Source organism: Pezoporus wallicus, unplaced genomic scaffold (assembly GCF_028554395.1).
Source record: "Pezoporus wallicus isolate ANWC-B61680 ecotype Strahan unplaced genomic scaffold, APGP_CSIRO_Pwel_v1 contig_7669, whole genome shotgun sequence".
NCBI lineage: Eukaryota > Metazoa > Chordata > Aves > Psittaciformes > Psittacidae > Pezoporus > Pezoporus wallicus.
In genome coordinates, this window is record NW_026635696.1 from 40,030 (window position 1) to 57,384 (window position 17,355).

General features: G+C 40.7%; 1 protein-coding gene across 1 annotated transcript in view; it reads right to left on the reverse strand.

Annotated features, from left to right (window-relative positions):
* Positions 1-17,355, reverse strand: part of LOC130592798 (ras GTPase-activating protein 1-like) — a 131,718-nt gene that overhangs the window by 23,032 nt on the left and 91,331 nt on the right. The window contains exons 14-17 of the mRNA XM_057397372.1: positions 14,994-15,071; positions 10,078-10,235; positions 9,714-9,790; positions 132-304 (exon numbers count right to left, since the gene is read on the reverse strand). Coding sequence (XP_057253355.1) covers positions 132-304; positions 9,714-9,790; positions 10,078-10,235; positions 14,994-15,071 — 486 coding nt within the window. The remainder of the gene's footprint in view (positions 1-131; positions 305-9,713; positions 9,791-10,077; positions 10,236-14,993; positions 15,072-17,355) is intronic.

Here is a 17,355-nt window from a genome sequence, read left to right on the forward strand (position 1 = left end):
ATGTTCAGAAATGTGTCCTAACATAACAGTCACTACAAATACTACTTAGCAACATTTATTAGTGTTATTGAAATCTCAATCAACAAAGAAAATGAATTTTGACAGAAAAACTGAGGAAACAAATTTAATACCTCTTTAAACTCACTGTACTCCTCTTCTGGCATGATCTTCTCCATAGAATATCGTGCTCGAACACGCAAAGAACCTGGCTCAGTACCCTTCAGTGGTATATAGGAACTGAGCTGAAACCACTCGTCTGTTGTATGTCCTTTCTGTAATCGGCTTAATTTGCAACGCATAAAAACTTTAGGAAAAAAAGCATAGTTAAGTAGGTTATGTTCAGCAAAACAATGCTATTATTGAATAAAAAAGTCTGTTTTCAGCATGTCACCTTGTTTCAGCAAGAATATTAATAAAAAGAATCAAAATTTGTGCCATGAAGTATATTGACAGATTATCTCTTAAATGGTTTCAGACTTCTGAAAACTGAAGCTGAAATATAAAGCATGGTGTAAATAATGAATACACAGAGATCATAGAATCATAGAATAGTTAGGGGTGGTTATTAACAAAGTTACTATTTGTAGTTTTATTATTAGCATTACTACATCTTTCCCAAATGTCACCAGATGTATTTCTTTAATACTTAGAAACTCCCAGATTAAGGCTGCAACAGTTTATACAAACTGTATAAAAAAAAATTCCCAGTGGATAAACAAATTCATCATCATCTACTACTTATCACAAGTGTGGATTAGACTGTCTTTAGACCAGATAATCAACTGACTTTCCCAAAATATTTCTTATGAGCAAAGCTCTCATGTCCTTGACTGTGCAACAAAACAACATTCTTGTTTTGCTCGTGAATATAAGGCATATATCTCACTGACAGGAAGAGCAAGGTACAGGATTCAAAATAACCTGATGATTTAATTTTCCCATGGTTATAGAGTAGCACTTACTAGCAATAATATAAATACTATAATCTTGCTTTGAACTTAAAATATCAAAACAGAAATATCAATACCTGGACTGCAGAATGTTTGTTACTATAATTTATATTCAAAGACTTTAAAGAAACACTTTCTGCTATTTAGCAACATATATCAAACTATCAGGCTATGTTCAATAAGAGACTGTCATTGGATAAGAATTTAAGGATTATACTTTGCAGTCTAGAACATTATGATAGAATAACAACTATACAGAAAAAAATCAATAGTTGATCCCATCTTTGCAAGGACTGTTAAGATCTATACACAACAACCCTGATCCAAGAATATTTTATATGATGAACACTAGCACAAAAAAAATGTAAGACTGAGGTTTCTTAATGGTTTATTTGCAAATAAAGCTTAGGGATTAATATTTAGTTTATATTTTGATGATTAATACTTATAACTTGAAATCAAATTTACATTTTTTGTCAGAATGGAAATGAACTTCAGCTTACATTGAAGCCTTTGTTGAACCTAACCAGAACCAGCCAAAATCATCCACTCCCTCAAAAACCCTAAAAACATTTACAACTACTGAATCAGAATAAAAGCCTATCTAAATGCTGACAAAGAAGAAATTGCTCAATACATGGACATACTAAATCCTGGCTTTTCCAGTCACAGCTGGTATGTTAGCACAATCCATTTACTAAGCAGTGAGGATCTGTTGAGGACTACAACCTCTTACACTTTGTCCTTCAAAGAAGTGGCTGTCAGCATCTTATTTTTGGTACCTAGTGTTGGTAGACAGTATGTTGTTACTATCATTAATACGTGCCTGACAGGCTTCATAGTTTTTCCCCTTTGTCCAAAGTCCACCCATGTCTACGGGAGTGTTTACATACTTTGCACTTAATGTGTTCAGTTCATATTTCCTGGAGAGTATGGGAACCAAGTCTATAACCTGCCATAGTAGGCTTATTTCCCAGTGCCCCAGAAGTGATAAATGTGTAGTACAGTGCAATATCTTTTCTCCAACTGCATATTCTCAAATAACAACTTCAAAAACAAGCTGTGGCACTACTGCAAACACAAACTGCTTGAAAGGCGAGACGGAGGTAATGTGCACTCGCAGCCCAGAAAGTCAATCCTGGGCTGTATCAAAAGCAGCATGGCAAGCAGGCTAAGGGAGGAGATTCTCCCCCTGTACTCTGTTCTCACGAGACCCCATCTGTAGTACTGCATTCAGCTGTGGGGCCCCCAACATAAGAAGGATGTAAACCTGTTGGTGTTCATCCAGAGGAGGGCCATGATGATGATCAGAGGGCTAGAGCACCCCTCCTATGAAGACAGGCTGAGAGAGTTGGGGTTGCTTAGCCTGAAGAAGTCTCCAGGGAGACTTTATAGCAGCCTTCCAGTATATAAAGGCTTAAAGGGGACCTACAGGATAGATGAGGAGGGACTCTTTATCAGGGAGTGTAGTGATAGATTGGGGGGTAATGGCTTTAAACTGAAAGAGAGTAGAGTTAGATTAGATATTAGGAAGAAATTCTTTACTGTGAGGGTGGTGAAGCACTGGAGCTGGTAGCCCAGAGAAGTTGTGGATGCCACATCCCTGGAAGAGCTCAAAGTCAGGTTAGATGGGGCTTTGAGCAACCTGGTCTAGTAGAGAATGTCCCTGACCATGGCAGGGGGGTTGAAACTAGATGATCTTTTAAGGTCCCTTCCAACCCAAACAGTTCTGTGATTTTGCTCTACGGACTTGCCTGCATGAGGTGACCGCCTCTAGTATAAAAATATTTTCTTTTTCAATGGGTATTAATCTGGAATTAGCCAACTATCCTGGTGCAAAACCAAACCAGTATTTCCACTCCAGCTGAACCCCATATGGAACTGCCCTGAAACAGTTACTGATTTAACTGATCACATTTCAGCATTCAAATTTTCAGTAGCTTATGAAATCTAGCGATATATTCCAGAGATTTTACATTTTTTTTCCCCTGAGCAATATTTATATATTTATTCAAATAATTTATTAAAAAACTGTTAGAGAAACAAAGAAAACAAGTAGAACTCATGCTAAAATATTTAGTATAATTTATGAATATTTGAAATATCTTTTAAAAACAAAAATACAAAACCAGTAACGGAATGAATACTCATATAGGCAAATTTCAAAGTGAAAGACTTAAAAACTAAAGAAATATTTTTAAACACTCATACTGGGTCTGGCTGGGATGGAGTTGACTTTCCTCATATCAGCCCTCATAGTGCTGTGCCCTTTATTTGTAGCTAGAACGTGCTGATAACAAACCAGTTGTGGCTACTGCTGAGTAGTGCTCATACAGCATCAAGGCTGTCTCTCCAACCCTACTCCTCAAAGGCCAGCAAGCTGGGGGTGGGAAAGAGGTTGGGAAGGGACATAGCCAGGACAGCTGACCCAAACTGACCAAAGGGATATTCCATACCATATGATGTCTGCTCAGCAATAAAAGTTAAGAGAAATGAGGAGATGGGGCATTCATTATTAAAGTGCTTGTCTTCGAAAGCAACTGCTATGCTTACTGAGGCCCTACTTCCCAGGAAGTGGCTGGACATCACCTGCTGATGGGAAGTAGAGAATAAATCTTCTTGTTTTCCTTTGCTTCCACATGCAGCTTCTGCTTTTCTTTATTAAGCTGCCTTTTGCTTGACACACAAGTTTTTAATCTTATTTTCTTCCCCATCCCACTGAGAACAGGGACTTGGTGGGCACCTGGCAGGCAGCCGAAGTCAACCCACCACAAATACTGAAAGAAATAGCCCTTATGCTTGCATAATTTGGGTATTTAATTTTGTGTTACAATAGAAGAGAAAGCAGTGAATCTGATACAAGATTTTTCAGCTGTCATTCTGCTTTATATGACAGAAAAGTAAGCAGGAAAATTGACTTAATGGGTGTCATGGGTTCAGTAGTAGCAGTCATTTTTCTCCTTCTTAGTAGCTGGTGCAGTGCTATGTTTTTGACTTTCAACTCTGATAACACCAATGTTTTTAGTTGTTGCTAAGTAATGTTTACTCCAACCAAGGACTTCTTCAGTCTTATGCTCTGCCAGGGAGGAGGGGAAGCCAGGTGGAAGCAGAAACAGGACAACTGACCAAAAGTAGCCAAAGGGGTATTCCATACCACAGTATGTCATGCCCAGTATATAAACTGGGGGGAGTTACCCAGAAGGGCTAGATTGCTGCTCAGGTCAGGCTGGGTATCGGTTGGTGGGTGGTGAGCCATTGTATTGTGCATCACTTGTGTTTGCTTTCTTTCCCTTTTCCCCTTTTATTTTTATATTCTCTCTCCTTGTTATTTCCTTTATCATTATTATAATTGTTGGTAGCAGTAGTAGTTTTATATTATACATTAGTTTCTGGACTGTTCTTATCTCAACCTGTGGGTGTTACATTCTTTTGATTCTCCTCCCCATCCCTCCAGGAGCAGGGAGAAGAAGAAGTGGGGGAGAGAGCGAGCGTCTGTGTGTTTCTGAGTTACTGGCTGGGCTTAAACCACAACAATGGGTTAGCTGGGAAGATGAGCCTCACATTACTCCCACTTCAAAGCAATCCACATTTAATAACTGTGGCTACAAAGGAGAAATGTTCAGATAGGTAATCAACCTATTTTATTTGGTTTTGGAGGTGGCAAAGGTTTACACAACACATCACCCAGGCAAGTTGAATAAGGTCTCTTTTATCTCAATTTTATTCCCCATATCCTTCAAATATTTAATAGGGATGGGGATGTAGGCAGAGATGCTTGTTAATTCAAATTGATATGGTCTAATCCTTATCCCAAAATGAAAGGATTGTTAGGCTATGCTCTAAGAGTCTACCTAACCATAATCAGGAAAATGTTGCCAATCCTCTTGACCTAGATAAAGAAACAATCTATAATCTTCCACCAGTTGGATACATCTAAAGGTAGCGTGCACGATCTCCATAATCTGGACAGGGAGAAGGAAACTATAAAAATGCTTTAAAAGGAGTTACTGAAGTATTCCATTCATGAATTATCACTTAAAGAGTTCTTTTACTAAGCAAAGCTTTGGCCCAGATAAAGAATTTTCTAGCTCAAATGAATAAAACTGTGCAAAACCAAGGTCACAACTGCAATTAGAAAGTCCTTTTGTCTGTGTAGCAAGAATGTTATACAGGTATTTGTCTCAACCATTGCTCTCCGTGAACTATGAATTGTATCAGTTGTGGTGAGACCCCTAAGAAAGAGACTTCAGTGTTTTCTGAAACAACTTGTGGGTTCAGCTGTTGATTCAGCTGTGCATCCTTGCACAAGGAAGAAATCTTCACTTCTGACAAGCAGAATGGAATGCCCTTGCAAGAAACAAAAAGCAGACTGGAACACCCCTGCAGGAAACAAACTGTATGGTCAGCAGATAGGAAACCTGCTGAAACACATCATTCACAGATGCAACCCTGACTAATTACACAAAGCTGGGGGTAACAGCTATCTGATTGACATCTGGATACAACATGGCATAAAGGACTGCACGACCACCTGTTAGTTGGAAGACACTGTACGACTCCGTGGTGGTAAATATTTGACTCTCTGCAAATCTATCGATATACTGCTTCTATCCTTTCCTTTCCTACTCTTCCTCTTTTTCTTCTTCTCTTTTCCTTCTTTTGTATGTTACAATCATTTTAGGTAACAAATTGCATTCTTTGGACATTTGACCTTGTTTGTGTCTTAATTTCACCCTGTGAGATCTGAGCCCAGCACATACAGTCCACCGAACGTGACAGTCTGTCAAACAATATATCTTTTTTCCTTCTGCTATGCAGAAATTTTTAGTCAGAGGAAAGGGCAAGAGTTTTGAAATTTAATTAGGTTCTTGTCCTGGGTTCAGCAGTAGCAGTCATTTTTCTCCTTCTTCGTAGCTGGTGCAGTGCTGTGTTTTGACTTTCGGCTCGGGAACAGAGCTGATAACAATGATGTTTTGTTTGGCCAAGGACTTTGTGAGCCTCATGCTCTGCCAGGGAGGAGGGAAAGCCGAGAGGAAGCAGAGACAGGACACCTGACCCAAGCTAGCCAAAGAGGCATTCCATACCACAGCATGTCATGCCCAGGATGTAACTGGGAGTTAGCCAGAAGGGCTGGTAGACTGCGGGGTTGGAGGAGGTATCGGTCGGTGCTTGGTCAGGCTGGGGGGGGGCAAGTTATTGGTCAGCTGGTGGTGAGGTGTTGTATTCTCTTCCCTTGTTATTTCCTTTATCATTGTTATCATTGGTGGTAGCAGTAGTGATTTGTGTTATACCTTAGTTACTAAACTGTTCTTATCTCAACCCGTGGGAGTTGCATTCTTTCGATTCTCTTCTCCATCCCTCCGGGAGTAGGGGGAGGGAAAGAAGGTGGGGGGGAGTGAGTGAACGAGTTGCCTGACTGGGTTTAAACCATGACAGTTCTGCAAGAGCATTCAGTCTTAGAAGTAATTCTAACTTTGGTCAAGGTTTCCCTACAAATCTCTGAGAGGAACAAAAGAGAAAGAGGCAAAGGCGGGGGGGTGGAACTAGATGATCTTAAGGTCCTTTCCAACCCTAACTATTGTATGATTCTATAACAGGCTGTCGTGGCTTAAACCCAGTCAGGTAATTCGTTCGCTCACTTCCCCCTTTCTTTCCCTCCCCCTACTCCCAGAGGGACAGAGAGGAGAATCGAAAAGAATGCAACTCCCACGGGTTGAGATAAGAACAGTTTAGTAACTAAGGTATAACACAAATCACTACTGCTACCACCAATAATAACAATGATAAAGGAAATAACAAGGGAAGAGAATACAACACCTCAGCACCAACCAACCGATAACTTGCCCCCCCAGCCTGACCAAGCTCCGACCGATACCTCCTCCAACCCTGCAGTCAACCAGCCCTTCCGGCTAACTCCCAGTTACATCCTGGGCATGATGTGCTGTGGTATGGAATACCTCTTTGGTCAGTTTGGGTCAGGTGTCCTGTCTCTGCTTCCTCCTGGCTTCCCCTCCTCCCTGGCAGAGCATGAGGCTCACAAAGTCCTTGGCCAAACCGAAACATCGCTATCAGTTCTGTTCCCAGGCCGAAAGTCAAAACACTGCACTGCACCATCTACCAAGAAGGAGAAACATGACTGCTACTGCTGAACCCAGGACACAGGCCAGTAACACAACACCTGCAAACCAAAGCCAAGAGCAAAAGATTATAAATACTGTACCAGGCTTTGGGACAGGTCTGAAAACAACAGAAAAGTACTTGGAACAAATCTTGGGTGGGGGAGGGGTGGGGTGTGTGTCTGCATTGCAGGCAATAGAAAGGAGGCAAAGGGCTGAAGTTAAATGACAAGTATGGTGGGAAATGAAATACCTTTAAAGCAAAGAAAACAACATTGTGTGGCTCAGAATACAGGTGTGGGGTTTTGGGGGAGAATTTTTTTGGTTTGGGTCAATTTTGGGGGTTTGTGGGGCTTTTGTTGGGGTTTTTTTTTTTTGGAAAACTGATATGTCTTACCATCTTGCTGGTACTTTGCTATAATAGAAAAATAGAAGCAAAACAGCTGAACAAGGAAAGTAACTCATGGTTTAAGCCCAGCTGGTAACTGGGCACACACCCACTCACTCACTCCCCCCCTTCTCACCCCCTGTTCCTGGAGGGATGGGGAGGAGAATCAAAAGAATGTAAATCCCACAGGTTGAGATAAGAACAGTCCAGTAACTAAGGTATAATGCAAAACTACAACTGTTACCACCAATAATAATAATGATAAGGGAAACAACAAGGGGAGAGAATACAATTGCTCACCACCTGCTGACTGATACCCAGCCTGACCCAAGCAGCAATCTGGGCCTTCTGGGTAACTCCCCCCAGTTCATATACTGGGCATGACATGCTGTGGTATGGAATACCCCTTTGGTTATTTTGGGTCAGGTGTCCTGTCTTTGTTTCCTTCTGGCTTCTTGCACCCCTTCTCCCTGGCAGAGAATAAGACTAAAAGTCCTTGATCAGAGGAAACGTTACTTAGCAAAAACTAAAAACATCAGTGTGTTATCAATCAGAGTTGTTCTCAGGCTAAAGTCAAAAAAACAGTACTGCACCAGCTACTAAGAAGGAGAAAAAAATGACAGTTACAGCTGAACCCAGGACAGTAAGCTCTTGAGAACACAGATCAGATAGAATGGGGGGGAGAACAGGATGACAGAGGACTGAGGCAAATTTTGTTCTACAGACTGTCAAGATGTCACACTGGCTGGATGTCCACACGCAAATAGTTGTGTCAATGGCTCAATGTCCAATTGGAGACTGGCAAAGAGTGGTGTCCCTCAGAGGTCAGTGTTGGGACCAATCTTGTTCAACATCTTTGTCGGTGACATGGACAGTGGAATTGAAGTTTGCCTACAACATTAAGTTATGTGGTTCAGTTGATGATACACTGGAGGGAAGGGATGCCATCCAGAGGGATCTGGACACACTTGAAAGGTGGGCCAATGCCAACCTCATGAACTTCAACCAAGCCAGGTGCAAAGTCCTGCACCTGGGTCAGGGCAATCCCAGGCACATCTACAGGTTGGGCAGAGAAGAGATTCAGAGTAGCCCTGAAGAGAAGGACTTGGGGGTGTTGGTTGATGAGAAATTTAACATGAGCCAGAAGTGTGCACTTGCAGCCCAGAAAGCCAACCGTATCCTGGGCTGCATCAAAAGGAGCGTGACCAGCAGGTCAAAGAAGGTGATCCTGCCCATCTACTCTGCTCTTGTGAGACCCCACTTGGAGTATTGTGTACAGTTCTGGTGTGTTCAACATAAGAAGGGGATGGAGCTGTTGGAACAAGTCCAGAGGAGGACCATGAGGATGGTAAGGGGGCTGGAACACATCCCATATGAAGACAGGCTGAGAAAGTTGGGGCTGTTCAGCCAGGAGAAGAGAAGGCTGCATGGAGACCTCATAGCAGCCGTCGAGTATCAGAAGGGGCCATATGAGGATGCTGGAGAGGGATTCTTCATTAGGGGCTGTAGTGATAGGACAAAGGGTAACAGGTTCAGACTTAAACAGGGGAAGTTTAGGTTAGATATAAGGAAGAAATTCTTTACTGTGAGGGTGGTGAGGCACTGAAACAGGTTGCCCAAGGAAGTTGTGAATGCTTCATCCCTGGCAGTGTTCAAGGCCAGGTTGGATGGAGTCTTGGGTGACATAGTTTAGGGTGTGATTTCCCTGGTTGGAACTAGATAATATTAAGGTCCTTTCCAACCCTAACTATTCTATGATTTCTATTTATTCAATTTTAAGTGATGAAAGTACCTTTCCCCCCTCTTTCTCACTGGAAGAAAAAAAGAAAAAAATCCCAAAACAAACCTGAAAGGGACAAAGTTAATCCCACACAGCTGGTCTTAAAACAGATTAAAGAAATAAACTTAGTGGAATGTAACATTACATGGAGCAGATTAGTCCTGAAAGATTCTCTTTTTTTTTTTTTTGGGGGGGGGGGGGGGGGTGGGTAAACATGGTCACAGTATAACATAACAGGCTTACTGGAATAGATTTATAAAAGCAATCAGGTACACAGAATTGTATTACTGTGCCTTCTACTACTAAAAAACATGCAGGTTCTTATTGTAAAAACATTACTGTCAGTAACAGATATCCAAATCATACTAATACAGCTGTATGGTAATCACAGAATATACTCAATTTTCTTGTGACAGTGTTTGACAAGAGCAATGAAATTGTTGCAATATATATGCATCTTTTACAGAAAAAATACTTACGTATATCTGGATCTTTACTTTTCTTTGTTTTGTTGCTAAGACTTATCTCAAAGCTATTAATATCAGATGAAAGATCACTAGAGGAAAAGACAGAAAGCCTCAATTAATACTAAACTTGGCCAACATTTAAACTTATTCTAAAGTTATTTCAATACTGAGTTCTCATGATCAGCCAAAGACAATTATATTAACAAAGATACTTACTTACATGCATACATAAGATTCTACCCATGCATTTATGGCTGCTATATAACCATGCATACAATATTTTTAAAAGCATATGCAAAACAGTACAGCATAAAGAATCTTAAATGAAATGCAATTTTCAAGTGAAATTCAGTAATTCAATAATATTAAGACTTACTCAAAGACAAATTCTTCTGACCACACAGGGTTCTGCCCTTCCCTGATATGTGTTTTTGCTACCTGGACACTGTTCAGGTAGATGTTACAATATGGATTAGTAAAATGTTTTACTGGGAGCGTATGAGCTTCTTCTACATGTAAAATAAGACTGCTGACCTAAAGAAAATACACAAAATTAATCTTTTTATTTTTAAAGAAAGAATGGAATTTCCCTCTATGTGAAGACTTAATGTTAAGGTATAAATATTAAATACAAAATATAATTTCCTAATAGAAAGAGCAGGGAACAGGAATAATGGAACAAGATTTTAAGAGGCACCAGTGACAACTTAAGAGCAACTCAAATAACGTGAAAGTAAACTTCCAGAACCATAATTTTAATTCATTTTTTACTTTCAAGACCATCACTACGAGACATTAAGATTTGCAAGTACAATCTTTTCTATGTATAGAAAATTCTACTGAAGTCAAAGACTCGTATTTTGAGTAAGAGACATGGGCAACTCCAAACACAATGCCATATTTGGTGCTTTCATAACAGATTAGGCTCAGTATGAGTCAGCAGTGTGCCATGGCAGCCAAGAGGGCAAACTGTATCCTGGGGTGCATCACAGTATGACCAGCTGGTCAAAAGAGATGATGATCCTCCTGTATTTAGTGTTGGTGTGGCCTCCCCTTGAGTACTGTGTGCAGTGGTGGACACCATGTTTTAAAAATTACATTAATGCGTCCAGAGGAGGGCAACAAAGCATGTCCTATGAATGACTGAGGACCCTGGGTTTGTCCAGTTTGGAGAAAAGGAGGCTGAAGAGTGATATCATTGCACTCTACAGCTTCCTGAGGAGGGGAAGTGGAGAGGGAGGTGCTGATCTCTTCTCCTTGGTATCCGGTGGCAGGATGCATTGGAATGGTTCATAGCTGTGTCAGGGGACGTTCAGACTTGACATTAGGAAGCATATCATTACCAACAGGGCTGTCAAACACTGGAACAGGCTTCCTAGAGAGGAGGTGGATGCCCCAAGCCTGTCAGTGCTTAAGAGGCATTTGGACAGTGCCCTTAATATTATGCTTTAACTTTTGGTCAGCCTTGTAGTGGTCAGACAGTTGGACTAGATGATCACTGTAGGCCCTTTCCAACTGAAATATTCTATTCCATTGTAAAGAACAGTAGATTACATAACAAAAACTTCCTTCTGCAAGTAATAGAGGAGCTGACAAGGAGAGGTGCCATGCTTGACCTTGTGCTCACCAACAGGGAAGGGCTCGTTGGAAATGTGACGCTCCAGGGCAGCCTTGGATGCAGCGACCACGAGATGGTCGAATTTGAGATCCTCAGGACAGTGAGAAGAACATGCAGCAAGCTCACTGCCCTGGACTTCAAAAGAGCAGACTCTGGCCTCTTCAGGAACCTGCTTAGTAAGGTTCCATGGAATATAGCTCTAGAGGGCAGGGGGGCCCAAGATTCTTGGTTGATATTCAAGGATGACCTGCTACAAACTCAGGAGTGTTGCATCCCAACTAGAAGGAAGTGAAGCAGGAGGGCCAGAAGACCTCCTTGGATGAATAGGGAGCTGCTGAGGAAAATGAAAAAAGAGGCTTATAAAAAGTGGAGGCAAGGACAGGCAGCTTGGGAAGAGTTCAGGGATGTTGTCCGGGAAGCTAGGGACCAGGTTAGGAAAGCTAAGGCCCAGTTAGAATTAAACTTGGCTAGGGATGTTAAGGATAACAGGAAGGGATTCTACAGGTACATAGCAAATAAAAAACAGACTAGGGAGAACGTAGGCCCCCTCAGGAAGCTCTCGGGAGAACTGGCTACACAGGATTTGGAGAAGGCTGAGGTTCTGAATTACTTCTTTGCCTCAGTCTTCACTGGCAAAGGCTCTGACCACACCACCCAAGTCTTGGAAAGCAGATGCAGGGACTGTGAGAATGAAGACCTTAGGCCCACAGTAGGAGAGGATCTGGGTCGAGACCATCTTAAAATTTGAACGTGCACAAGTCCATGGGTCCTGATGAAATCCATCCGCGGGTCCTGAAGGAGCTGGCGAATGAAGTTGCTAAGCCGCTGGCCATCATATTTGAGAAATCATGGCAGTCACGTGAAGTTCCCAATGACTGGAAAAAGGGAAATATAACCCTCATTTTCAAGAAGGGGAAAATGAATGACCTGGGGAATTACAGACCAGTCAGTCTCACCTCTGTGCCTGGCAAAATCGTGGAGCAGAATCTCCTGGAAGGCATGCTAAGACACATGAAAAAAAACAAGGTGCTTGGTGACAGTCAGCATAGCTTCACTAAGGGGAAATCCTGCCTGACCAATTTGGTGGCCTTCTATGATGGGGCTACAGAACTGATGGACAGGGGTAGAGCAGTTGATGTCATCTACCTGGAATTCTGTAAAGCGTTTGACACTCTCCCACATGACATCCTTGTCTCTAAATTGGAGCGACATCAATTTGATGGATGGACCACTTGGTGGATAAAGAACTGGCTGGATGGCCGCACATAAAGAGTTGTGATTAATGGCTCAATGTCCAGCTGGAGACCAGTAATGAGGGGTGTCCCTCAGGGATTGGTTTTGTGACCGGTCTTGTTTAACATCTTAGTCGGTGACATGGACAGTGGGATTGAGTGCATCCTCAGCAATTTTGCCAATGACACCAAGCTGTGTGGTTCAGTTGATAGCCTAGAGGGAAGGAATGCCATCCAGAGGGACCTTGACACGCTTATGAGGTGGGTTGATGCCAGCCTCATGAAGTTTAACCATGAGAAGTGCAAGGTCCTACACCTGGGTCGGAGCAATCCCAGGCACAGCTACAGGTTGGGCAAAGAAGAGATTTAGAGCAGCCCTGCGGAGAAGGACTTGGGGGTGTTGGTTGATGAGAAAATGAACATGAGCCAGCAGTGTGTGCTTACAGCCCAGAAAGCCAACCGTATCCTTGGCTTCATCAAAAGGAGCGTGACCAGCAGGTCGAGGGAGGTGATCCTGCCATTTACTCTGCTTTAGTGAGACCTCACCTGGAGTATTGTGTGCAGTTCTGGTGTCCTCAACATAAAAAGGACATGGAACTGTTGGAACAAGTCCAGAGAAGGGCCACGAGGATGATCAGGGAACTGGAGCACCTCAAGTATGAAGACAGGCTGAGAAAGTTAGGGCTGTTCAGCTTGAAGAAGGCTGCATTGAGCCCTCATAGGAGCCTTCCAGTATCTGAAGGGGGCCTACAAGGATGCTGGAGAGGGACTCTTCTTTAGGGACTGTAGTGATAGGACAAGGTGTAATGGGTTAAAACTTAAACAGGGGAAGTTTAGACTGGATATAAGGAAGAAATTCTTTCCTATTAGGGTGGTGAGACACTGGAATAGGTTGCCCAGGGCGGTTGTGAATGCTCCATCCCTGGCAGTGTTCAACACCAGGTTGTACGTGGCCTTGGGTGATATGGTTTAGTGTGAGGTGTCCCTGCCCATGGCAGGGGGGTTGGAACTGGATGATCTTAAGGTCCTTTCCAACTCTAACTATTCTATGATTCTATGATTCTATAAAATTCCCTTGTTTAACACACTACACTGTTTTCTCCCTGTTAAAAGTAAGATATTAGTCTGTACTATAGATTCTCAAAATAATAGCACTTGGAAGATCAATTTCCAGAAAATGAGAATTCTCTGAAATCATTTATATTAAATAAATTTTAAACAGTCTACTATTTTATAAATTTCTGAATTGTATGCAATTCATAGCTTAATCAAATATCTACTGGTATCAACTGAAGTCAGTTTAGACAAATACAGGAAATATCATACTTGATCAGGTCAAAATTCCATTTAAATACAATTATTCAGTACCAGAAGTTTCAAAGGACAGTTCAAGACACCCTGAAACTGATAAGATTTCTGTAAGACAATCATGAAAGTATAATTTTTGATCTTTATACACTTTATCTACCTTGATCATTCATGCTTTTTATACTTTTCACCTCTCTAGATAGTCCAATACTTCCTGCAGTTATTTACTTGGAAATTCTTTTACATATTCCGTCCTATAATGAAAATAATTTTCTTATTTCCTTTATGCATTTTGATATACGATGATCAAAATTAACTGTATATTAAATGAGAATACCATAAATATTAAATAGAACCTGTTTTCTATTCTATTCCTTCATGCAGCCTAACAATTTCTTTGCTTTTGAAAGTACAGAATTAGTTCAGATGATCACTCTGTAGGTGCTTCACTTTTGTGTCTCCCAATTTCTTCTGCCAGTTCATATATCAATTTACCTAATTTAGTTTGGTTCTTCAAAAGTATTCAATCAATCATCTTTAATGCTGACCACAGAATAATCTTGTGTTTCCTAAAAAAAAAATTAATTTATTCATTTTTCCACACACTGATAAAACAGCTACTTCCAACATTTACAGCATCAAAAGAGGGGATTCTTGACTCCTGTTATTCTTCAATCATTGCTGATGTAGCTATTTATGACTAACTGTCCTTTATATCTGAAAGAAATTCTGGCCACAACAGCACTCTCAAGAGACCAAAAGAAATAACAGCATAATCACAGTTTAGCATGTATTTGTCACTGAAAAATGAATAATATTAGTTATGCTAGTATTTTGGTTACATGTGACATAATTCTGTCAACTGTAAGAGTTAAGACAATACAAATACTGAATTCCTGACACATCTACTCAAATGTGGTCAGAAATTAATACCTAGCAAAGCATCTGCCAATTGTCTAAAAACATTTTGTTCTTATGTATATAGATATTATAATAAAGTTGAAGTCATTCCATTTGGTTTTACAAAGATACTGCATAAATCCAAGAAAAAAAAAGTACATGAAGGATTTACTATTGTTGAAAGGGAAGTTCTGAGATGTATCATCATCATTTTGAAACAAGTATCTGCTTCACCTGACGTAGACGTTTATTTGATATCCCTGGACTGTTTTTTCTTAAATTGCAAAATATCTGCAGAGCCTTCATCCAGTCCTAAGAGAGAAAGGCAGAAAATAGTGTAACAAAAAGTCAGATTCAGCTTCTTGCAGTAGATGTGCCTAAAAAATATAAAATTATAATGCATTAAAATATCTGAAGTTGCTTTTTTAGCTTAAAAAGAACCAACTTGTATTGAATTCAAAGTATGAAAATTTTGAATACTAAAGCAAAATTCATATCTTTTTCAGAAAAACTAAATAAAAATTTGCAAATTTGAAAGTTTCTCTTTTAGAAATATCAAGCATTACTAATGGATATAAAGTGTGACCTTTATCAATTTTCCAGATTAGTCAGATTGAATTAAATAAAAAATGGTATATAAAATGAAGCAAGACTTGGTTAATTATGAGAAAATAACAATCAACAAGTCCAACTGTTCTGATCATTCTCTCCTCTATTTTTATATTGCAGTTGTTGTTTACTCCATATGGTTCAAACAAAAACCAAAGCAGCATTAACAGAAAAAACCTGAAAACTACAACTTACACTCCCATTCTCTTGGCTCCCAAAGATATAAAACAGAGTAGATACTTTGGAAAGTGGAAGAAATACTATAGCCTCACTCTCATGTTTTCACTTCCCACCCCCCTCAAATTTTGTAAGCTCTTATGAAGCTCAAAATTCAGGCCCTGACTAACATTCATAAAGGGTGCTCAAAGATCTGCTACCTGATCTCAAAATAAAATTTAAAATCATTAAAGAAAAAAAAGCCCATTTTGAGTCAGTCCTGGGTTCAGCTGTAACAGTTACTTTTCTCTTTTTTAGTAGCTGGTGCAGTGCTGTGTTTTCGACTTCAGTATGAGAACAGTGCTAACATACCGATGGTTTAGTTGTTGCCAAGTAATGCTTACCCTGATCAAGGACTTTTCAGTCTCTCATGCTCTGCCAGGGAGGAGGGGCACAAGAAGCCAGAAGGAAGCAAAGACAGGACACCTGACCCAAACTAACCAAAAGGGTATTCCATACCACAGCACGTCATGCCCAGTATATGAACTGGGGGAGTCACCCAGAAGGCCCAGATCGCTGCTTGGTCAGGCTGAGTATCGGTCGGTGGGTTGTGAGCAATTGTATTGTGCATCACTTCTGTTTACAGTTGTTTTTTTTCCCTTCCCTTTTTAATTTTATATTCCCTTCCCTTGTTATTTCCCTTATTATTATTATTATTATTATTATAAATTTTGTATTATACTTTAGTTATTGGACTGTTCTTATCTCAACCTGTGGGGTTTACATTCGTTATATTCTCCTCCCCATCTTGCTGGGAGCAGGGGGGAGTGAGCAAATGGCTGTATGGTTCTGAGTTACCATCTGGGCTTAAACCATGACAGTCCTTTATGACACCGAACATGAGGATCAAAAGGTTGAGATAACGACAGATCTGACCAGAGTGTGTCATGTTAAAAAGTATTTGTCATAAGCATTCACTGTTTTGGATTAATAGTCAGTCATAACAATGTTGATTTATTTGCTCTCAAAGTTGTGCTTGGTCTCAGAGTTTTATTATTTCACACTTTACTTGCAGCCAATATTTGCTGATTTAGCGTTCATCCACTCTGGGGCCTATGGTAAGGTTCTTATTTCGCTGTACTTTATGATAATGGCCTGAAATACAATAGAATTGTTGATTGTAAAACTGATCTGGTATGCATTGTCAGCATGACCATCACCTCTATACTTTGGGAGGCATGTAATGAGAACTGTTAAAAATTGCACCTTTTTTCCCCCCCTTGGAGGGCCAACCTATGAAGGAGACATCCTCTCACACCTTCTGCTCCCCCACCAGGCTATTTACAGTAGATTTTTGAAATTTTATAGATTTTGAATATGCTTTGAATACCCTTGAAATCACCCTGCTCCTTTTGCTGGGAATACGCCTGTTGCTGCATATACTGCATAGGTTTTACCTAGGGCCATACCACCTCAAGAATACCCAATCTTGTATGATCTCAGAAGCTAAGCAGGGTCAGGCTTGGGTCTTGTCTAAGGTTAAATGCCTATTTAAGAATGCCACCAAGAAATCTTCCTTGATGCTGGACAGTCATGAGTGGCAGGGAGTGTGGGATTGGATAGGCAACTACCTAGGCCAGTGGGCCTCTCCATTGCTTTGGATCTTCACCCCTGAACAAGTGAAAAATCCGGAAAAAAAAGCAGAACACTTAGACAAGGTGTGCCGTTGTCCTGGCAATACCAGAGGAATAAATCACTGCAATGTGCTGGGGTTTAGCCTATACCTAGAAAGCCCTGCTCTGTAAGGAGTAGGAAAAAGATGTCTGTGGAC